General features: G+C 35.7%; 2 protein-coding genes across 2 annotated transcripts; both read right to left on the bottom strand.

Moving 5' to 3' along the window:
* Positions 1-296: 296 nt before the first annotated feature.
* LOC135691916 (PHD finger-like domain-containing protein 5A) lies at positions 297-3,893 on the bottom strand. Its single transcript, XM_065209919.2, has 4 exons — positions 3,715-3,893; positions 2,699-2,722; positions 1,921-2,087; positions 297-607 (listed from the first exon to the last, which is right to left on the bottom strand). The coding sequence occupies exons 1-4, from the start codon at positions 3,764-3,766 to the stop codon at positions 518-520; spliced, it is 333 nt and encodes a 110-aa protein (XP_065065991.1). The 5' UTR covers positions 3,767-3,893; the 3' UTR covers positions 297-517.
* A 1,524-nt stretch (positions 3,894-5,417) lies between these two features.
* LOC135691909 (lethal(2) giant larvae protein homolog 1) lies at positions 5,418-25,139 on the bottom strand. Its single transcript, XM_065209907.2, has 19 exons — positions 24,980-25,139; positions 24,148-24,245; positions 21,377-21,458; positions 20,740-20,858; positions 20,307-20,450; positions 19,652-19,727; positions 18,880-19,291; positions 17,876-17,948; positions 17,051-17,198; positions 16,474-16,541; positions 15,375-15,681; positions 14,945-15,117; positions 14,107-14,195; positions 12,274-12,561; positions 11,604-11,993; positions 10,186-10,309; positions 9,303-9,398; positions 8,264-8,705; positions 5,418-6,864 (listed from the first exon to the last, which is right to left on the bottom strand). The coding sequence occupies exons 1-19, from the start codon at positions 25,049-25,051 to the stop codon at positions 6,784-6,786; spliced, it is 3,282 nt and encodes a 1,093-aa protein (XP_065065979.2). The 5' UTR covers positions 25,052-25,139; the 3' UTR covers positions 5,418-6,783.
* Between the last annotated feature and the right edge of the window lie 4 nt (positions 25,140-25,143).

Here is a 25,143-nt window from a genome sequence, read left to right as displayed (position 1 = left end):
ACTAGAAGCCATTTGAATTCTCTGGCCGTAATGAACATCTTACTTTTTCATTGACCACATAACAAATGGTACCAACATCTTCAATAATACAATGTGTGCCTGAGGTGCCTTGGTCATACTGTAAGTGAATTTCAGTCTGAACTGGATCATCTAGTATTTCTTCCAGCCTGCAGTAACAAAATAGGAACACAATGCATTCCCACAGACGCAATTGATAGTAGATGCAATGTGCTTCTACTATGCTTTTTGCCTCAGAAAATCTACTTTTCACCAGATAATAAGAAAAAAAACAAAAATTGCTACATACGGTTTATGAGAGATTAAAACAGTTCTAGAGACAGTGTGATAGAATTTACAGACTTTGCTTGAAATAAAAAAATGCAAATGTTTATCTTCACAATGTTCCGTGGTTGTAATACAACCAGATGACCCATCTTTCTGTCTTTTAATGACTGTTTCTGTTCCCCTTTCCTTTTCTTATCACCACATCAAGGTGCAAATAACCTTCAGGCTGGCACTACCTTTTCTTGAAGCCATATTTTTTCCTTTCATAGAATAAGTCTGTTTTTGAACTTCCAAGGTTGACAATTTTTGGGCATCCATCTCTCTATCAAAAGTTGAAGAAATATCATAAGGTACAAATAAACTAAAACCCTATAATTGGTAGCTCTAAAAATTGTAACACAATTTGAATTTTTTAAGCAGGGAGTGAATTTCTTAATATCACCTTATTTCTACATTTGTTGAACGCAGACTACAGAAAATGTTTGAACTATGGCTCCAGAAGAAAGCAAAGTGAGTTCAATTTTGGTGGGTGTAACATGAAATATGAAATTGTGGTACCATTGGGCTTCTAGAGTCCTTTTTAGGGGCCATGGATATTTACATGCAAAGAATCTTTCTTTATCCTATCCTCCCAGCACAATAATACTTTCCTCAATGCCTGTCTGCAAATTTGTTTCAAATTTAGATTAATCTGCACAGTTGCAGCACTGGTTTTCATGTGAATCCCATACACAGACTTATCACAAAGCTTACAAATGCTATTTAAAAATAAAATCCCATAGGATTTCACCTGCTATTGTGCAACATTATTTGTTCCAATGCCAGCATAAGCAACAGAACAACAGAACAAAAATGCTTTCCTGTCTGGCATCTGGTGAGGCTCGGAAGAATGACCTTTAGAATTTAGCTCATGAGAATTTTAAGAGAGGAGTATTCTCTTTGTGTAGAGGGTAACTTATATATTCATTTATGTGCAAGATTTTTCAGGGAGGTAGATGGATCAACTAGAATATTCAATCAGGCCATTTCTGTAGTCTGGGTTGAACTAACTCTTTTGTGACAGTTCTTGCTCCTTGCCTATTTTATTCCATGTGACCAGGGGATATGCATAATACATTTCTTTACCATTCCCAGCAATTGAAAATATTACCTAAGATGACTGTAGGGTTGGTATATACCCAAACAACAATTAAATTCATCTTATTTCAATTGTGCTATAAGTTTCTGGCAGGCTACAGATCATATGAGCAGTGTAAAGATAATAAATTAACGATAATCAAAATAATAAATGACAAAAATATCTGCTTAAACCTGAACAGGTCACAAAATGAATGTTTATAGCAACTGTTTATTAAAAAAGGAATGGTTTTTTGGAACTCCATGAAAGGAATGGTTTTTGTATTATAGCATAGCTCTTTACAGTTGTATAAAACATTGGCATAAATATACTTGATTGTGTGTCATACAATATCAATATCAGGTAACAATATAATTTGAATTTAAAATAAATTGCAAGCAAAAAAAGAACATCTTTTTCTTTCTATGTACAATCTTATTTTCAATTCAAAGTTATGCTGGTACAAAACAGTGACTTAAAAACACCACTTGTGGCAAATTCAGGTAGATATGACTTACATCCTTTTCCTGAACAGTGCATTCCTTGCAATAGTAGGCATCTGACACACCAGGACCACCACAAATGACACATCTTCCTTGATAAGAACCATAATTGCACTCATCACAAATTCTAACCAATGTGCAAGGACGGACATAAGAATCACAAATGACACATTTACCATCACCTGTCAAAAAGAAAAAATGATGTCAAAAAAGAGTTTCAGTTTTCCACAATCCCAGACAATAATTGTTGATACTTTTAAAGGAAACTATGCATTTTATTTCACCTTCCAATATTGATTGGGGGGAGGGATTAAAATTTAAAGGTAAAGTAGAAAATTGCAAAAATTGCATATTGGTCTTAACAGTTTTGTCTGAGATTGCAGCCTATAGAAGGGATGGATACAGGAATTTAGGTGACTATATTTCAAAATTTTAGAGTTTCAGGGCCATGCCTCATGTTTCATTTGGGGGTGATGAATTGCGCATCCAGTGAATATTTCTTGGCCTCTCTGAAACAAAACTTGAACATTTTTTAGCAAACTAAGTATTTTGTTCATTCCAGTTTAAAAATGGATCTGACTATAGAGCCTAGAAAAAGCAAACACAGAAAATCTTACTACAGCTCAAGCTACAGTTGCTATAGTCTGGTTCCTACCCTGTATTTAGTAGACAGTCAATTTAAGTTAGCTGTCCATTTTTTATCATCATATTAGCAAAAATGAATCAAAGAAATTGAATTTTCATGTTGAAATAAGTCTGTGTTAAAAATAGTATCTTCTTTAGCAGAACTTACATTTTTCACAGAGTCTTCCAATAGCTGAAAGAAAAAAGAGTAAGATTAATATTCAGCAATTAATACAAATAGCCTTATTGAGGATACTTTGAGAACACTTTGTATGTAAACCAGGGATACTCATTTTGTATTGAACTCAGCTCAAAGCAAAATCAAAGTTAAACAATTTCTATTCTATATTCAAAGACCAGTTTATCATGCTAATCAAATTGATCAGGCTAATCAACACAGCAGAACATCTCCCACCATTAGCTCAGTGTGCAAATTAGATTGATTAAGTAAAATAATTTGTGCTTTGGTTAAAAATTTAAAATTATGATAAGGAGCATTCTGTTCCCAGGGTGTTTAAGCTACTGCTTTGTTGAGTACATGATGTTAACAGTAATACATCATCATGGTTATATCATTATAAGTATATGTTTCTGCAAACATTCATGATTGAAGATATGGCATTGCAAAACAAATGATTTGAATAAAAACAACAGATGCACACTTGAAAACACCAAAAAGTTGTATAATACAATACAAAGGTACGACTGCACTTTAGCAGAAGTTTGAATTTCATTAGTTCACCCAGTTAAGGAGTGCAAACCACTCGTACAATGTCAGCCATGCAGCAGCTTCAATGTTTAGCTGCTTTTGTTCTTTAGACTGTCTTTCTGTCTTCCTCCCACATGCCCCCTTGATTAGGTATTATTCGAAACATGCTTTCGACATCATCTTTTTCCAGGTGGTAACTATTCAACTTCAGACCAGGAAAAGAAACTGTGGGCCACAAAGTGCACTTTTTGTCGCTTTTCATGCTAAACAAGGACTTATAAGTTATGCGAAATCCCAACCACAAAGGAAAATTTACCTATGTTTTAAAAAATGCATTTTTTATGCCATTACGCCAATGAAATTATATATTCCATGCTGTGTATCTTCAGCTTAAGGAGCATGAATGGAAATGGCCCCACATAATTAAACCCATATTGGGGAAAAAGCTTTTCTTCGTAATGAATAGAGACGCTTACCAACACCTGGCTGCTTACGACAAAAAATCAAATCTGGATGATGTTTCGCCATAATACAAATATCTTCTCAACAGAGCAGCACTCTTGTGCGTCGTCAAACAAGAACTCAGAACGTTTTTATCAATGTTAGCTCCTCGACTCCTCGTTCAACTTAGGCCAGTTAGTCTCTTCCCCAAATGGAGGCTGACTGTATTTCGCAGGAAAAGTACACTAGAAATTTGTCCCCACGATCAGGGGCGCAGTGGGAGTTAACTTTTTGGGGGGGGGGGGCAAAGCTGAAAATTTTCCGATAAAACTATGATTTTTCCGACAAATGTTTTGTCAATACATTCCTTGAAGATTACCCTTGCTGCATATACTACAACACTTGATACTGCAATATCACGAATGGATCTGGAAATCGTTCGTTATACACCTTCAAGTCCAACAATAGTTCAACTGTCACGTTAGTGTTTATAGCTGTTTATAGCAAAAAGTTTTTTTGGCAAGTTTTAAATCGCATCATAATTACTTTGCATTTATTTATGCTAAACCTTAAATAGATATAACGCTTCTAAAAGAATAATTTTCCTTTAAATGATATTGATATAAATTGTTACTCAAGCAGCATCTTTCTCAAAAGAGGTGTGGCAGCATACAAATCGATGATGTCACCATAGTCTATCGACTGTAAAATATCACTTTCGACGTTGATTGTTATCAGAGAGGAAAGGCGGTCTTGTCCCATCGTTGACCTTGTCCCATCGTTGATCGATTTTTTTACAATCCTCAGCTTTGAAAAAGCTCTTTCATAGTTTGTTGAACCTATTGGCAAAGTGACGAGAACCTTGTAAAGAAGGACCAGCTGTGGAATGGCACTTTGCAGGTTGTACTTAACATCAACTGAAGAACTGAATGGAAGTTTTATCTTTCTGCTCTTTTCTCTAACTTTCCTAAAGTTACGGTAATTATTGACGAAAGAGCTGTACTCATCACCTCTTAATTTTTCGTCATCCAGGCCGTAATTCTTCGCAACCTTTTTGAATGACACTGCACACAACTGCCTTTCAATTATTTTTTGAAAACATTCAGGGTTGAGCAAGGCAAAATCTGTCAAAATTGCCTTATGAGACGTGAATCTTGTATTCATTGAGCTGATAGCTGTATCTACAATCACGATGATATACGGATTCCCTATTTCCCTCTAATTCATCCATGCAATTTTTCCCTGGCATCTTTTCTTTCTGCGTATTCGTCGCTCGACAAAATTTTCCTCTTCTAAGTCATGGCGAAAACAATAACTTTTTGCGTCTTCTACAACACCAACGAATTAATTTCGAAATGAACTGAATTGAATCTTAACTGTCAGAAATGGGAGTTTATAAAATAACTGAGACCAAAGCGTTAATTTCCTTTATAAATTTCAGCAATGCAATGATTCCGATAAATACTCTAATGAAAATAAGTAAGAAGGGTTGAGCATGCCCTATTTTACGACAGGTTAAAAAAAATATGTGACCTTTTGGACACGATCGATAAAAATCTTACATTTTATCTAATATTACCCCCCAGCCACTGCGCCCCTGCCCACGATACAACGGTTGTCGTGACAAAAACGCTATATTAGTTGAAACTATGAAACCAAGGGTATGTTAATTTGAAGCTTGATAGCTAAAATATGTGATATTTCTCTTTTCTAAAAACCAAGGTCCACGAAGGAAATCTTCACACAAGTTCTTGTTAGTTACAATCTCATTTTCTACAATTCGTTTACTGTTTCAAACAATAAGGAAATAAAAAGTTAAAACATTTCTGACAATTAAATAAATCACATCGTTTCAGTAAAAACTTCTTAAATGGAAGCGTCCCTTTAATACCTTAGAATGCTAATATTTACTAACAGTAAAACAATAAGATCTTACAAACCATAAATGCGATATACTTGCATTCAACGACTATGGTAGAAGTTGCCGGATAATATTCAAAAGGACATACATCTTTAGCATATATACACACGCAAAATTGTCCTGTTTGCTCATATATGGTGATCGATTACGTAAAATGAAGAGGCTTGTTAAGATTTTTTAATTGTAACGTAAATTGTTCATGTAAAGGGAAAAACTCAGTTCATTTCCAACCACTAAAAAAGCCAAAGTTCTTTCTTTGGCGTTTGAAATCACAAGAATTGCTGAACATAAGAAAAATGCATATGATGATCTGTATGGAACTAGTGAGTTTCTAGTGAGGGGGGTAGATAAGGACTGGGTTACCCTCGAAAAAGCGACTGTACTCATGCCAAGGCAGGTCTGTCATACGTTAGGTAAGCCAATACAACTAACTCGTGATAACGACAGGAAGCATTGGAGAATTGAATTCTATTTTACTGAAAAGACTATATTGACAAGGAGAGCACTGGTTTAGTGAAGATTTGCAGACGCGAATCGAACTTTTTGTTCGCAAAAGAAAATTGCATTCCGTTTGGGAGAAAGCTATAGGGGAATTGCTTGAAGAAGGGAATAAAGGAGAATTTGAACAAAACTGGCGCCGTCGTATCGACGCAAAATTGGTTCTAATATATAAAAGTTTAGGTTACCTAAATGAGATATTTAAAAATTTCAACATTAATGCTACTTCATTTAAAAAAATTACCTTTAAAAACGAAGACAATACAATTCTCCTGGGAAGCAAAATCTAAACTTAAATAATACATCTAAACAAACGTGAAAGTTTAGCTGGAATTTCTGAAATGCTGATTCTAAAGCAGCGGCTTTCCAAGCATCAAAACAGTTGAAGAAAGAGTGGCAACTTTCAAGCAAATGATGCGAATTCCACAAACATAACATCGTGTATAGTCGGCGTTATCTACGAAGTTTAACGATCTGTTTTCTACTGACGATGAACATAACAACATTATCGTTGCAAATAAGGGTCTAAAAGTCTCAGGTTTTCGATATTACTTGACTATAACTTGGTGCTGTTAGAACTGTTCGTTTTTCTAGCTCACACAATGGTGGCAATAACTGCAAAGCGATTTCAGTGTGTATTTACAGGTGAACAGAAAGCAGCATAGTCGCCATGTCTCACATGTGCTCATGGATTAACCTCGTCTCCAGCTGGCTTTTCATCGAGGCTGTGCTTCAGGATATCGTGCATACCTTCGATAACTGTTTTCTACAACAAAAGGGAATTGCTTCTTTATGAGTGGATTAATCAGTTACGAATCTCGGGTAAAAAACCGTTAGAAAATTCACGTGTTATCAGAATTTTTATTTGTGTTAGGAAGAAAAAGGTACATATAAAAAGAATGGTATCAACAGTTCCAAAAATTTAAAATTGACTTCACATGAGTTGATAATTATTTAAAGCATTCAAACCGTTTTACAACGAGAGGTCGACCATTGGTATATCTTAATTGGTCCAAGATTTATGGATATTTTCTAAAGGACCAGATTTATTGCCAAAGATGAATTAAAGTAGTAACTTTAGCAAAAAATATGCGTTATGAAAACTAAAAAATTGTTGTACCATCAAACCAACTGAAAATGTCTGACATGCGTTAGTTCGAGCCTTAAAAGGAGCGGGTAATTTCAACCCCCCCCCCTCCCCCGACATGCTATTGTAGCGCCCGTGCATTATAGGTTTAAGTGGAAAGATAAGTGAAAGGAAATATCAATGGCGATCTAAAATCGCTAAAAAACTGAAAAATCCTATTTCACAATCCCAGCTTGACAATGTGTACCGTGCACTTATCGAAAGCTATCTGAGACACGCTATTGTTATATGGGGAAGTCTTCCTAAATCTAAATTGAATACACTCCAACGTCTGCAGGACAGAGCATGCTCGATTATTGATAAGGCCAGACAAAAAGACAACTGTTCTCACAACTGGCTGACCGTTGAGCAACTCACAAAGCTCGATCCATCAGTTATGACATACAAAATAATCAGCAGACAATGTCCCGAAAGCCTTTGAGATAAATATCATCATAGGACCCAACACTCCAACTACAGAACAAGGAATTGCAGGGACCTACAAATCCCAAGAAATAACCTTGAATTTGTCAAGAAAGGCTTTCACTATTCGGTTCTGAAAGCTTTGAACGATATTCCCATCAATATCAGAGAGCTCTCTACACTTAGTAAATCCAAAAAGCAATTGAAAAGTTATTATACGAGCTGAACACAATATAAAACACGACTCCCTGGAAGAGCAGCTGCTATAAGATAAATTACTGTACTTGGCTTTAACTGTATATGGATTATATTAATATAAAAAGGGTATTAATTTTCTTATTTGGTATTTAGTTGTAAGCTGAAGGGAATTTTGTGTATAAAGGCATTAAAATGAAAAAATGAAATGAGCCGCAGAAATGCATTATTTGCTCAAACAGACATAGATGATAAAGGTTTCCAAAATGGTATCTGCTAAAAATATGAAAGGATAAATCGTGGAACCATCGGTATGGAAAATGAAAAGACAATTAGGATATATACACAAAATAAACGACAGAATACAATTCCCCGTTTCACTACATCTTGTAACATTTTGAGAACCAAAATGTTTACTCACCTCTTCACTATTAACGACAACTGTTTCGACAGTCTTTGAAGTGACTATTTGTTGTGTGGTCTTAGACACAATCACAGTTTCACGGGTCTCAAATTCAACCGATTCAAGAACCTCACTTCCATCTTCACTTTTCACGATTTCTTCTGTTGTTGTTATTGTGACCTTCTCTTCACTAGTTGGTACGTGATTTTGTGTTGTATTTGTTTCCGTCAGAGTAACCGACCAATTCCCGACCGTCTCCGGACTCGATCTGATTTTGTCGCTCGCGGGGATGACATCCGGCGGACTTGTCGTCTCTGATTTCGGAGGTGAATGCGATTCAGTATCAGGCTCTAGTGGAGCAGGTTTCTGTTCGTTCTGTGTGGATGCAGCGGCGGTGTCTTGAAGAACCGTCTCGTCCTCTGTTGAATCCTCAGGACTGAGCACGCAGTTTGGTTTTACACTGAATAAGAAATGGACGTAACAAAGTCGTAATGAAATCCGGTGCATGACCTGTCCAGCTTAATCAACTATTAAGGATACACAGTAAGAATTATATTAAAGCCAAGTGTGGTACAGCCCGAAAACAATTTGTTAGTTGTGTTCCAAACTCCATAATATTGCATCAATTTTGTTAAGATCAAAGATTCTGAACCCGACTTTATTACTTTGGTGTAAATATTCACCTATATTTCGCAAGAACTTTAGCAAAATATGATACAACCTCTATGCGCAATGCTTAGAATGGCTATTGTCTACCCTGTTGACACAGAATAATGGTCTACGGCTATAGCAATTCTGGAAAATTGAATTAGATATCCGTCAAGAAAAGTAAATTTACTGAAGAGCCAAATATTTAAGAAACTGTCAATCGTCGAGGAAAAAGAAAAGAGGTCCAGTGCTAACTGTCAAAAGGTTAAGGAAACTGAAAACAGGTCGAGTGTGAAAACCAGTCATGAATAAGACAGATCTGAAGAAGAAGCTTTTCTTAAGTTCAGATCTGTCTTAAAGGTAGAGAGATATGTAAACCTGAAATCAGAGAATGGCTTATGAGACTTACATTTCATTGACCGTAAGGCAAAATCCTTGTATTTCAGTGTTACTTCGCAAGTAAAATCCTTGACCATTTCTTGTCAAGACCGTCGAATGTATGGCGCTAAAGAAATAAAAATAATTATTAATTGTGAAATAAGATGCAATGTATTTATATATGATCTGAATAGGTGAGTATTTATTAATTAGTTAAGGAAATTGGAGGTTACTAAAATATCAATGATCGCTTCTCTAGAATTGCCTTCTCTGGAAGTTCCATGACTTATATGGCCGTGAATATCTGGCTGGAATCTTTATTCGGAAAAATTGTGAAGGAGTAGCTCCAGACAAGCAACCCTTACCTTACCTTATCGTAACAAAGAGCGCGGAAACAAGGCGGTTAAAAGCTAAACACTGAACGAAGCTAGCATGCTCAAGTACCGTTTTAACGAACATATCATTTAAAGAAGTTATCATTTTGTTATTATTTAGATCTTATTAGGTCCTGTATAATTAATAATCATTAACTGAGCTAAAGAAACGAAATGATGCATTAACAATAAATGCACACGGTATCTTTTCCATCTCGTTAAACATTTACATTTTACACATCTAATCGAGCAAACGATCCTGCCCATTGCTGTTCAAAATAGACTCTAGAAAAAATGACTAAAGCCACATAATCTTTAAAATATCTTTTCCATAAAGGTCCTTATTGAAAGCAGTGATTTTTTATAAGAAATCAGTTCATTCCATCTCAGTAAAGCCTAAATACGCGACTAAATAAACCTTTATACAGGAAAATTCAAAGTTATCGGCAAATCTGACAATGGAAATCGCTAAATCCGACAATGAAATTGTGGTATTAAAATAACTGAAACAGAAAGTAAAGAAAAACAAACAGTACTTACCAAATATTATCTTTTTTAATAGCATTTGTTTTCATATGAGGTCGAAGACTGGGTACAGCATAAATGACAATATCTCCTAAATTGGTCAAACAAGCCATGCAATGGTAGTCAACGGTCTCTTCTTCTGAAAATCGCACAGACAAAAACAGCGTCAAAGTAGACAATTAAACATCAATGTACAAGCATTTTCATAAGAGATTTAACGAGTACTGGAAATCAAGAAAAATTTAGAAACTTCAGTACTCAAAGCAAAAAATAAAGAAACGCATGAGTTTTGAAGAAACATAAGATGTTTCGGAAATCCATCATGAGACTGGTTGGTTGGCGCTAAAAATAAAGCTGGAAAATCGACCAGAAAAAGGTTTCTGCTGGGTATTATATGTTAATATGAAATATATTAAAATTCCTGTCAATTTTACAATTAATGACATCAAAATAAAGAGCTTCACCCGTACGAAACAACGAGTATTTAGATTTAATGAAGCATAATGAAATGAAATGAAATAAAATAAATATCCTTGGCATGGAGATGCCTGTAAATGGGAGGTTTCTCTAAATGGTTTACACCATATAGCTTTACGATACCACCATACATAGTCATATAAGACCAAAATGTACTTGTTTAGTCAAAATTTTCGAAAACCGATTTTACTAGTTCATAAAAACGAAATAATTAATGCACCAATTAAGAACGAAATAATTAATGCACCAATTAAGTGCACAATGCCAAAAATGTTAAACAGAGCTTGAAGCAATAATCAATTTCCTTACTCAAAAATGGATATGTTTTAATGGGAAATTGGCCCTTTCGAGTTTCACATACCGATTTATCTTACACAAGTACAGTACAAGTGACGGACGCTTGTGCGATCTGATTCATTGTCCGTTATGAGATGAAATCTGTTATTTGGAGGTAACTAGGCTTTGACATTAGAAAAGAAAGTTGGAAGGAAAATGAATATTATGCCCGTCAAGAGGAAAGCTTTAAGGTCAGGTGTCCGTTATCAGGAAGTGTCCGTTACTTGGAGGTGTCCGTTATCAGGGCATGTCCGTTACTGGGAGGAATCGTTACTGGGAGGTGTCCGAAATCAGAAAGTGTCAGTTACTGGGAGATGTCCGTTATCAGGAAGTGTCCGTTGCTGGGAGGAATTCGTTACTGGGAAGTGTCCGAAATCAGAAAGTGTCCGTTACTGGGAGGTGTCTGTTATCAGGATGTGTCCGTTACTGGGAGGCGTTCGTTATGGGGAGGTGTCCGTTATCAAAAAGTGTCCGTTAGTGGGTGCATTGCCTATGCTGGGAGGCATTCGTCATTAAGAGGTGTCCGTTATAAGAAAGCTTCACCGCATAGCAAAATCAACAAGAAAATTATCAAGGGTTAAGAAATTACTTTTTGACATTCAATAAATAAAGCAGCTCACCTTTCTTCGCAGGGACTTTTATCATTCCTATCCGCCTTACTCGTGACCCATCAATGGCTGTGAGCTTTTCTTTGTTTTTTGGTCTCAAAGTTGGCAATGCGAATATTTTCAACTGCTCTTCTGAGCAAATAAGCAACGAGTGTGGTCCTGTGGAATCAGCTGGCTTCTCACGACCCGCTTCGACCTCCTTGAGAGACGGCAGTGGCACTCCGTTTTTATCCAATATGTTGATAGACACAACGGGGGCATGGTGCCTAAGCTTTATTTCTTTACCTACCTCGGCAGCAATCGAGTTTTCTTGCCGTCTCTCCTCATCGGGAATGGTTATAGAATAAACGAATATTGAACCAGAATTCGTTCCAGCCCAGAGAGTTGGTGTTTGATGAGTTGCTGTAAAAGATCAGCAAAAGGGCATTGTAACTTTCTCTATCAAAAATATTTAACTAAATATGAGCTATGTGTTATCTGCTTTTATACTTACTACTCGGGCAATGAACAACCCTCTTCTTTCTTGCTATCTCGAAACCCATTCATTTTAGCGAACAAACAGAAATTTTTTTCGCATGCATAACTTTCGCTTCGCACGAAAAAATGCATAACTAGGTACATAATCTTGCATGGGGTAGTGACCAGGATTTTATTAAAAGTTTAGCATCTTTTAGAGACTTACCATCAGTGATGAATGTCTCCGCAAAGTATAAACACTTTACCAAGCTAAGCAATGATTCGTCAACTCTGCTCTCGTCAATCAGTCGTGGCGCTGAAGATCGTTCGATTTCGATTGGGGACTGGGTACGAGGACTGGAAGATGATCCTTCTGTAGCCTCGTTGGCACCAGCAGCCCTTTTACGCCGCGATCCTCGAGTGCTTTTACGACTCCTGAATCGTCGAATCGAGTCTCGTAAGGATTTCGTAAATGATTTTCGTCTTTGAATTGGTCCGCCTGTGTTTGCAAGATCTGCAACAAAGAAAATTACGGATTAAGACTGACAATTCTTCAGCTTCAATCAATGCAGGCAATTATCGGGGTTGTGGATTATTTAATTCATGGAAGAATTCGTGGAGTGCCCTGCACTTAGATCTGGGGAATTGAAAAATACAGAATGAATAGTGCAAAATTCAACCTGAAAAAAAGAAAGTGAAGAACTGTTGGCATGCCTATTTCATCCTAATTTATCCTAATGAAGGTGGTTTCAAGGCATGCCTATTCCTTACAGAGTCATTGCAAAAAGTAGCAGTCGGGTTTCACTTAAAAGTATAGTGAGAAGATAGATTAAAAAGTATTGATGCTTTTTAATATTCTACAAAAAATCCCAAGCATTGCTTAGTTTGGTTTCTGTAAAGAGCCAAAATAACTGCTCTTGATGCCAAGTTTTGATGAGAACGCTGCATCGAATAAATCTAGGTTCCGTCTATTGTGAATAATTCATTGAATGTATTGAGAATATTTAATCTGCTTTCTGCAGTATTCACGAAAATCAGAGAAACTGATCTAAACAGAAAAAATGTTTGGGATTTTAAACAGCAGGGAATATTTTGCTAAGTTCATAGCACATTCAATTCTCAACTTTTGCAGCCAAGTACGACTTCCAAATTCAAGCTCATTTGCACGTAAAATCTTAAATTTAGAACAGTTCTCCGTGGGAGGGACAGATTATGAGATGCATGTTGTGAAGTAGTCATGGTAAGGGTTACGGCTCATGCATCATTAGTCATATCGAGTTAGAGTCGAGTTAGTGCTGGAGATAATGTTAGCGAGTAAGGTCGTTTGAGTAGAAGTTCGAGAATCACGCTATGCTTGTAAATATACGCTGTAAATGGTTTTATATAAAGTGAAGTTGGATTTTTATGAGTTCTCCTCAATTGTGTTAAACTGTAACCTACGATTACAATAATGCATTGCAACAAGTATGTTGCTTGGTATCTTAGCGCAGCGAGTTGGGTCGTATGAACCCGACCATATAAACACCAGTTTTCAGTATCAAATAAAGTTTTTATTTCTACAAAACAAAATTTTGTTACCATACTTATCTCAAGTCCTGCGAGAAATAATAAAAATACATTAAAAACTAGTTTACTTTCTTGTGACTCATGCAACTACTATTTTATGTCAATTTTTAAACCTTTACAAAATTTCTTGCTGATGAACCTCCTCAACGAGAAAAGGCTCTTGCCATAAGAATTTTGAAGGATAGACACTTTGGTGCATAGCTCAGTTAGAGGTACGATAAAAATTCCTTGCAGATTAACGAAATAAGCCACAAGATATCACTTTTCATTGGGAGTTTTATAATTACAATTTATTATGACTTGTTAATTAATTTTTGGCAAACATTCTGAAGATCAGAGTACAGCTAAAATTTACTGTCGGGACGGATCGACTAGCGGGTAGGATTTGTCCCACGGACTGGATTTCGACCCACGGATCAGAGGTTGCCAGTCCCTGCTCCAATGTAACATTTGAAATAAAAAGTTATGACGGGTGAAGTTGACAAATACGTACCAGTTGGACTGATAGTGCATTTTGTCAAGGCAACTTTGCCACTTCGATAATCGTAAGCAACAAAGCCATGACATGTCCCAACTGCAGCTCTAGAGCAAGAAAAAAGGAAAAATTGATAGCAAGGGACAAAACTAATGGGTACAGTTCGTACAATCAAACAGTTAAATTGGGTTCAATGAAAGGTCAAAAGAGATCCAAGGAATCTAAAATAACCGAGCCTCCAATAAAAATACACCACAAAAGCAGCAAGTCTATCCCAAATAAAATCAGTATAAAGCATTCGATGCCAGTCACTCTGTCATTGCAAAAAACCTGTCGCATCATTACGATTCAGCAGCTGTGGACACTTACCAATGAATTGCAAGAATATTTAATTCCTTCATCATTGGAAAGCATGATTAAATATCTAGGTCCTTTAAAGGTAATTTGAGATAACTGAATGGCATAGTTGGAGCTCAGTCTTTGAACGATTTTATATAAATCATCTCAACATTTTAAGCAAATAATAACAATCTTTTTAAAAACATCTTCGAATAGATTCGATTTTAAAGAGATGGCCTAAACTAAAAAAATTTGCATGTTCAGGCAGCTGCCTTCAAAGTAAATCTACAAAACCATTATTCTTATCATAATAAGTTATTGATGTCAGTATCTCACTGTCTAGTTCACTAACAAGCTTAGGGAAGAATCAAATAACTAAGCGAAGAGTGTCTCGTCGTAAACTGGATATGTGTTAAATCTCTCGTGAGTTGATATGCCTTGATGTTTGCACGAACCAAAGACATTGCCCTTTAAAATGACAAAAAGAATATATTCATTAAAAGGTGTGACGACTCACAATTGCCAAGCAGAATTTAACGCGACCGCAGTGACAGCGGCTGGCGGCTGAAGCTGTACGACCCTTTCAGGTAAAATGCCATTTGTGCCGTCGATATTCTGTTTCAAAGACAGTGGCCCATTGCCCTTCCATTCAAAACCATCTAGTTTGGCTATTACGTTTATATTCTCATACTGCAACAGAAAAACAACTGATTTATGCACAATAGTTTTAAAATAGATTAAAGATCATATATATATATATATATATATAAAAACTTTAATTTCGAAAACAAGAGGAGCATAAGTGTTCCAATGTAAAAAGGCCGAAAGAATATTTTGAATCTCACGAAGACTTGACTTAACAGGACTTGCCAAAAAGATTGCTTATGTCTGAGGAGGCGAGGCAGCATCGTTTTCATAAAAGATATGGCCAGGAAAAGAATAATTACCTCTGGAGATTCGATCCTCTCTTTTGCAAGATTATAGAAAATGACCTGGCCGCCAGCCCCACCAACAATAAGTAGTTGGGTAATTGGACAAAGTGCCAATTTCAGAATGACGAATCTGGTATCATCTAGCAAGGGATCAAATGCCCCAACTTTTTTGAATGGAGGCCAGCCTTCATCGTCAGCATCCGGATCATGGGGAGGCTCGTCGTCAAGGTCGCATTTTAGAACTCGTGATGTCATTATGGTGCACATTAAGTGCATGTTTACTTGGGAAACATCCCAGAACTTGATGCTTCCATCTTCATGGCTGCAAAAGCAAACAATCTCACCATAAAATGAGGTTTAACAATGTTTCAGAGATGATGTTTGAAATTGAATATGAAAATCTTTGGTAAGAAGAACAAGATTACCGTAAATCCTCGAATTAGCCCCCTATTTTCGATATTTTTGGATTGGGGCTCATTCGAGGGGGGGGGCTTATACGAGGGGGGGGGGGGGGGCTTAAAGAATTATTGTTGACATTAAGATTACATTATTAAAAGACCTCGTTTATTTTAGTAGAGATTTCTTTATGAGCATTTAATTAATTACTACCAAAAGTATAATTTGTCGTGGTAATTCAATAAAACGCTATAGGCAACCTCAGATGATGAAAATCATCAAATTGAGGGGTACGATTCGAGAATGTACGGTAGCAGTAGGGGCTTATTGACAATTTGTAGTTATAGGGTGGGGGCTTGTTCGACGGGGGGCCTTTTTCGAGGGGGGGAGGGGGCAATTCGAGGATTTATGGTATTGCATTCCAACCAAGTGCAGAAAGGTTCTGGGGCTTGGCTCAGATAAAGAAGATGGCCCTCGGATGAAGACATTTTGATGGAAATATAGTTGCCAGCTACGTCGCATTTAAATTTGTAATGTAACTATTTAATTAAAGAATGTTAAGGATAACAAAACTTGTCTTATCAAAAGAAAAGTTTTATCTTATCCTAGCATTTCTGGCTCTCCTTGGGACGATGTGCCCCTAAACCCTGTCACCAGATATAGTACAGCTTTAAAGTGCTAGTTGGTCTGACAAAAATAGAAAGAAGGAAACACCTACCCGGTAACTAAAAGGTCGTGAAAATTGGACTTTTTAAGAAGAGATTTGCCGCCGTTTATTGGCCATGGCTGAAAACAAAAGCAATCTACATTAGGAATGCAGCTGACAATGAGTAAATAGGTCACTGACTCAAGCTGAAGTACATCCATAACAAAGGAGGGGAGTAAGGGGTGGAGTGCACAATACCCTAAATTGTCTGCAAGATTGTAAATTTGGGATTAGAGTCATGCACCAACTACTGAAAAGTTTAAACAGTAAATTGACAAGTAAGAATGGCCTTTGAAAAAAGCCCCAGCTACGAATGTTTCTGAAATACATAATCTGATCTCACACTCGAGAACGTAACTGCTAGAAGAGAATTTGACCCCTACATTTGGACTTAATAATATGTAAAAAACTGAGTGGTCTGTTACCTATGATGTCATTTCGTTACTTACACTAAAAAGGCTTTGTTTAACCATGTACGGTGTAAAAATCTGTGAAATTTTCAACAAATGTTTTGGGTCTGAAATAAACTTTAAACAAGTGAAGATCAACATAAGTCCAAAAAATACAATAAGGCAGGACTTCATTTTACCTCTTTAGACTGTTCACCACGAAAACATTTCTCTCCAAGAGATTTTATTCTGTTCCACAACTCATCTGGACAGTCATGACAGTGGATTGAGCATGTGATTGTTGATGAATGCAAACATGCTAGGTATGGCGGCATGTGACTTGGAAACCTATATAGAAAGATGAATTTGGAATGCAATCAACTCCGATAGCTAACGTAATAATTCGATATGGCTTCTCCATTTCCAATAAGAAAAAAGATTGATTGCGATTTTTTTACCGGGCTTATTTGAATTATTATGGGATAAACATCTGTTTTAGGACCCAGGGAAGTAAGTCTAATAGCGTAGATGTTTCTGTGACAGCTCGTCACACTTCTGTTGTACCGTTGAAAGGTATCCTTTACATATGGTAGATAGAAAATTGCCTTGGCCTACAGAAAGCTTGTAAAGATTGTACTCTTGAGACTAGAAACACGCGCAGAAGAGGAAAATGATTTGAAATGAAGGGGTGTAAATATAGCAACATTATAAAGACGTAAAACACGAGAAAGATTGAGAATGCTTATACAAAACGGGAGATGGTAGTTTAAATTTAGTGCATTGGCGGTGACATTAACACATAGGCCGACATGAAAATCCGGGGTGTAGATTAACAAAAATGAACTTTTAGTAGGGTACCATCATATTTACCATCCGTTAATGATCTCAAGTCACCGAGGAGAGTTTTGCGTAATTGTTGATTTTAAAAGCTTGAATGTATGCTTTAGAGTGGCTTAAAAAGTCAAAATCTGACAAGATAGGGGATGCGGCCTAATTGCAAGATGAAAGACAACTGATATGCATACCCTTGCTCTTTGGATTTCAAATCAATCATCACAAATTCTTGTTCGCAGAGAACCGCCAAAGCAATTGGCTCATCTGCAGCAAAAACAGATAAAAATTATGATACAAACGTGTATTTCCTATTGCAACGGTTTGTACAATAATTTATGTCATTTTATCCGAATGCAGTTTGCGGTCAGATATAAAGAATAAGATAGCACAAACCTTATACAAAGAAAAGCTCGGAAACCTACTGATTAATAATTCAAGACAAAAAATAGTGAAAAATTTCCTGCAATTGAATTTCAAAATATCAGAATTTTGTGAGAACAGCGTCCGTTCGGAAATCTTAAAACGGTGACGATGTCATTGTTTATTTAACAGGCATTTCAGATATTTTTCACAGTTTACGCTTTCGCAATTGAACAGATAGTCAGATATGCATAACGATAGCACAAATTTCAATATGTATTATTGATATTAAGTTCAACGACCAAGTTTATATTATAAGGAAGAGCGATCTATGACAACATAGAAATAGCTGCTAGCAAATCAAGGTCTTTCAAGCGGCATGCTGATACCACATACCTAGAACTGCGTAATAATACCCGCAGCATAGACAAAAACAAACCACAACGATTGGGCAAATAGTTACTCGACCGAGAATGACTTTGAAACTGGGTAACAGAAAAAAAGGCCTAAAATATTCTAGTGAAATTTCTTAACTTTGTGAACTGTCAAAAATTCAAATGTGTAAACTGTCAAAAATCCCTAAATGTAACATTTTCAGCATGAGAATTGGAGTCAGCAGAATATCATCAAATTTGTTTTCACCAAAAAGCAGCAGTTGAGCTGGATTTTTTAAATTAGATTTATCTACGCTTGCATCAATGATTTAGCTGTCTATACATGAAGACGTCACGACTTGATCGAGAATCAAACAATGAAACAGGCATGTTGGCTATGCCAAGTTGGTTTTCATAGCCGCCTAGGCCATACGAAAGAATTGTGTTACAAAATCACTCACTCGAGTCGTGGGCATCTTTTATAACAAAGAAATCAATCACTTTCGAAGTGAATTCGAAGACGACTTGCACAGTGTTCCCTTGCAACAAAGAGATGGCATGCTTATCCCCGTAACTTGCTCTGGGTAGACCTCCAGAAAATACCACGTATGGATCCTGCCATTCAACCTTACGAATCGGTTTACATGGAAACGGTCCATATGGAGTCGATGATTCTTGAATCGGCTCGCAGTCTTCAGCTTCTTGGATGGTCCATATGGATATCATTCCTCGTTCATGAGCACTTATGAACTGGTTAGCACTGTGATGCCAGTACAAGCTCTCTAAATCATGCGATGCCTTAAACGTGCCTTCAGCCTTTATTTTATCTTGGTTCCATAACACAATTATGCCCTTCTTGTAGCCGATTAGAAGCTATGAAAAGAAACTTCAAATTATGAACAGCTTTAAACTTCTCATTTCCAATAGCAGAATGTGGGAAACCACGAACACTATATACCTTTTGATAAATATGTCGATAAGTCACAATCATCGAATTGAAATGGATGGAAAAACCAAAAAAGAGCCTAACAGTCTATATTTTCCAATGCCAAACTGGGAGTTGCACTAAGAGCAATTAACAAGTTCCAGAGTGGAACCAAACAGGCCAATGGGCGCTATAATGAGGACATACAAACTGTCGATTTGTACTCATACATATCACTGAAAAATTGTTTTTCACGGTATTAAAAAGAATCAACTTCGAATCGGTTCCTTCCAGACAAAATGACTTACTCTGCTTGAGTCAAACGGATGCTCCTTTAAGGCTTCCACTGAACCTCCGTTGGTCTTATTTTCGTCTCCAGGAAGGCTAGAAATATCAGCAAGTTATATTACAAAAATAAAGATTTTAAAGTAGGAGTATTAGAATATTGGACTTTAGAACTATGCGAGTATACAAAACAATGACAATCGACTCGGTGAGGAGCCTGCTAAACAGAAACTCTATTCAATATTTCCTTAATATATTGTAAAACATGCTTTGATGTGCGGAAAAACGGGTTTGAGTTCCAAATACCAATTTCACGAGCAATGCGATATCAGGCAATTTTTCTGTTGAGAACTATCTTTAAAATTTTTATCAAAATACTGCCTTCAGCATAAAAAGCCTTTCATCAATTAAAATCCAATTTTTGACAATACAGAAGTGACGTCACTCTTTTGCATACTATGAAATAAATTGTGCACAATCTATGTAAATTACAGCATAACTATATTTGCACATAAGTAATCGCAGGATACAATTTCGTATAACAAATCTCGGATTGTACAATGTTAAGATTAAACTGTTGAATCAAGTAACAAATACTAGATTTGCAAAAGTCTTATTTTGTTTGGTCAAAAAGTAAATAAAACCATACAACAGTGATTATCTTAATCCTTAATCTACCTTTGCATGACAATATCCTGATAAATAATATGATCCTTGAGCCCAAAGCTGCATAGGTCCAAAAGGTAAATGTGGCCGCCTTCTGTTCCAATATAGAGACACTCTCTCTCCATTGATAAACAACATACTGATATCTTTTTTAACCTGAAACAAAAAATAAGACATTTTATTATGCACCCTTTATTAAGGCAAAATAGAATAATTGAATGCAATCAGCTGCAGAACTTCTTTACTTTCAGCTTCAATGAACAGTTGCATTATCATAACACTTCTTTTGAAATATGCAGTATTTATCTTGTTGATACTTATCTTGGTTCCACAACATACTATATGTTTCTTTTACATAAAATTAAATATAAAATAGACTAATCTAACAATATGTGGCAGATTACTTATAATAGAGGGAGCTATTGCCCATACTGTGAACACTCACCTCCCTTCCAAAGTACAAGCTTTGACCTCTTCCATGACAGAACTTCCATCTCTTTCACTTACTTCCCAAAGATGCAATGTGTTGAGCTCACCGTCATCACAAACACTGATAATTTTACCCTATTTGAAAACAAAAATGGCAGTAAACAACTGTTTCTTAGTTCTGAGGAACTTTTCTTAAAAATTTAGTGAGCAATCCACTTTCTTCAGTTACTAGGTTCAAATAGCACATATCCTACATCATATATATAAAAATAAAAGAAAAATATACACTAGCATTAGAATACTTACGTTTTTTAATATTACCTGCTACTCAGTATTTGGGGGGACCCTATGAAGGTGAGTGTAATGGATTTTCTACAATTTTCGTGGAATATTATTATATATCTGTTCTTTAAGAATCATCTTTTTCATCCCTTTGTCTCAAAACTTGGCATTTCATCATCTTCACACTGCCTCTATTTACCAAGCTTTCACAAATTTCATAATCTGCCTCAAGTAATTTTCTGTGTAATAGAAAATTCACCAACAAATAGTAGCAGTATCAAGGCTTTGTTTGTTAATTTAGATAGCACTTAATTATTTCATTTTCTGTGGCTGCAGAAAAACATCATAAAATGCTTTGTGAAAAACAATACCTGTTCAGGTAGGAAAAATAGCTGCTGGATGCAAGTCTCTGTTGGATGAAAAGCAGAGAGTTCAACCCCAGGTCGACCATATCTAATTTCTACTGTTAAAGAAATCAACTTCTTTGGATGATACATTCATTGTTTAAAAATACACCAAATCAAATGAATAACGTGTTAGAATTTTAGGAGAAATATAGCTAAAAAGAAATAGTAAAAAAACAAAGTTGCAACCTAATTATATTTGCAGTGCTGTGTAGGCTTGAATTTTAAAGTGTGAAATCTAAGAAATGAGACCATATTGTAACATGTTTTCATAGTAACAATATGTATACAGGATTTCCAATAATTGAATGGAATAAGATTTATATTAAGGATCGGAAGTTTTATGGCTCTGTCAAAATATATGTAATGTGAAAGATTAGTACAGGTGGCAGCAAACCGCCACAGCTAAAGAAATGCTATTATGAGGATTGGTTAAATGAATGCTTGAACAAGATTTTGAGGAGGTAAAAAAGCTGCTAAGAGAATAGCAGGCTACATCTATCAAGAAAAAGAAACCAGAATAAGAAAACAAATTGGCTAATGAAAAAGACAAACAATTTGCTGCAATAAGGAGTCAGCAAGAGGTATCTATCAAGAGGTGGCTTACAAGAAGCAAATACAGCACACAGAAAGGTATAGAATAGGTTCTCCTCAGGCACAATGTGTTTTTAGGAATGAAGGGCTTCAAAACTAGGCCATATTATCAACACATGCAATCAGCATACATGCTTTCAGATACCTTATAAAACTAAACTGTAACCATTTCTTAATATTTTCATTAAAATATTTGAAATGGGTGAGATTAGCAACACAGAAGACATCAGTTATTAGAACTATAATTAATTGCAATCACAAGAAACAAGGCCTTGAAGACCTGAGCCTTAATCTCTTTTAGCGATGCACCACTATATCAATTAATGCCTCAGACAATCTGAAACAGTAATAGATCTGAAAATAGTGTTCAGGAAACATTTTCAATAATATTAATCCAAAGAAAAGCCAGCTTGCATTGATGAAAATGTGCAAATAATAAGGGATTATACTGTGTACTCTACAGACAAACATTTATTTTCTGCTAACAAATATTCTCCAGCTTTGTGGAAGAGCCCATGTAGATTAAAAAGTCTTCAATTGGGATGATTTATAATCTTTACACAAAGCACTTTAAGAAAAGAACAAAGCCAAAATTAAAAGGAATGAAAGCTGAGATTAAAGAACATGGTGACTTTATCCTGCCTAGTAAAACAAAACAGAATCCTGCACTGATAATAAGCCGCAGTTGCCACAATGCTAGTTCTTTTGAAAATTCTTTGTCTTCTGGGTAATCAAGCATCACAATTTCAGGTCAAATAGTGTTTTGTGCTTCTCAGACAGGACATATGGTATCCTATAAATAGACAGTTGTAGACAGTTCATCAAAAACAAGAGTGGAGTATTAATTTGATGAATAGAAATTTTCCTCTTTTACATTTATCAATTCTTTCATTTTCAATAATTTCAGTCTGCAAGGGTTCAAAATTCCCAAGATTAGCTAATTATTCTGATAATGTTCCAAATAAGGCCTCGACAATTGATAAAGTACTTGAAGGTGTTCATTATTATCTGGAAATGCTTAGAATGACATTTTTAGCATAAAGATCAACACCAAAAAGAAAAAGGGTTTCAGCGTAAACAGAATTTATTGGTGGACAAGTTTAGATTGGATATTTCATGCAAAAATATCAACAATGGTATTTAAAAGGAATGCTTATATGAATTTGATTATATAATCTATGGTATTAAATACATATCAAAAAGGCACTTTAAGTAGCAGAACCTGTTGTATACATAAACGTTAATCACAACAGTCATGAAAAACCAGGGACCTTGGAAGCATTGAAGGTCTTAGGGGCATACAAAGGAAGGGGCACTATGCTGCAGAAAAAAAGGGACACTCATCCAAAAACTCTATCAAAAACATTTCTAAGAAAAAAACATTTTTTGTGGATCAGGGCAATAGGGTCATGTGGGAGTGATCCTGAAATCCTTGTAAAAAATATTAAAGGATAATAGAATAGTTTTATAATTATTAACAATTAAAATTACTGTTTGACTGTGGTCTGTCACAAAATAATGGATCTCATATACTGCTATAGAATGTGAGATGAATAACTGAATAGAACATGAAAGTTATAAGTTGACACTCTGAGTTTCAAGCTCAATTTGATTTTCAGCCAATGTGATAATTGTTACATCCGAGTTTCCTTTAGGCAAATCTGACATGCCCGTGTAGGTCACAAGCTTTTCCCCTACTGAAAAAAATCTCACATAGCAAATTTATTCACTTAAATTTTGGTCTTTTTAAATATCTGGCCTCTGAAAAGGTATACAATTCTACCTTAAAAATGTGACTAAGAATCTTATGAAGTACTGAAACTTGAAATTGCCCCAGAAATGTGAAACTGCAATTTCTTTCCTTTTCTTTTAATTTTAGAAAAATTATTAAAATCATGTTTTTGTTCCTCTTTCTCACAACTTGCTAGATGTTAAATCAGAACCACAAAGATATAATTAATCCCAGGAAAAGGATCAAAAGAAAAAAAACCAAATAAAAAACCACAGCCAGATTAAATATTATTGAAAAGAAGTTTGGCTGGGTTTATGTTAAGTTCCATTAAATCATATTTAAAGTAACCCAAATAGTAGCCATGCTTCAATTGCACTTATATTTCATTTGGCCAGAAAATTTGTAAGGATACATTTTTAAAAATCCAATGCTTGTTCCAATTGCTAAAAGGTTCAGCTTGGCATCATATGCAATGGCACTTGCTTTGTTTGGGAACCCATGTTCAACAGTCTAAAAAGTTAAATTCATATATTGCATATGTGGTATGGTGAGAAAAATTTGCAGATGAAAAGATGTAACACAAAAAGTCATAAATTACAAAATTCTGAGGGGATGGACAAAGATGGATATAATCATAGTCTGATTAGTATTTAAATTGAATTATCAACTTCAAAAAGAAACAATTGAGTTTTGCTTTCAATAATAGAGGCGCCTTCTTAGAAAACAAAGCGGTTAATCGTTATTGGTCTGTCTATGCATGCGTCATCCAACATTACATTCAGAGTTTTATTAGCATTGTCATTTTCGTTTTAACGATACCCAGATTATTCCAAATCGAAATAATGTGTGGGAGACATCGAAACTGGAAATGAAAGTCTTACTCGTAGATTAACTGACTGTCATAATGAGAGTAACACTGACACAAATAAATGTCATCAGGTAGTGCTCTCTTGACATTTGACAACAAACTTGAAGAAGTTTAAGGGTGGGTTTATCCTTACATTCTAGACTTCTCGTCTATTCCCTACGATAACCATAGACTCAAATATTTACATAAAATTTCAGCAGTATAAACAAACTTAAAGCTCTAGACAACACAAGCTCGACATGATTAAAAGTAACTGTTGACCTTTATGCACCGGAACCAACTGGGAGCAAGATGAGATGAAAACAAATTCACTACTGTTGAATTTGACTGAGTTGTTATAGGGCGAGATAACAGGTCGTGAACAGAAAAAACAAACCTTTGAGAACTGAAATAAATCCTGTCCAATACGATCCTTTTCGGGGATCTTCCTCTTTACTCGTTTCAGCATTTTTAAAGTTCGCCTTTGCCAGCTGCAACTCTTCCCAAAACCGCCTTGCTCGCAGTCACTAATTGTAAGTAAGGCGTTAACTTTCAAAAACC

The sequence above is a fragment of the Rhopilema esculentum genome, chromosome 13 (assembly GCF_057945365.1).
Source record: "Rhopilema esculentum isolate cy_ngs chromosome 13, ASM5794536v1, whole genome shotgun sequence".
In the NCBI taxonomy this organism is placed as follows: domain Eukaryota; kingdom Metazoa; phylum Cnidaria; class Scyphozoa; order Rhizostomeae; family Rhizostomatidae; genus Rhopilema; species Rhopilema esculentum.
The sequence above is the reverse complement of the archived record's forward strand: the minus strand, read 5'-3'. Positions and strand labels throughout refer to the sequence as shown.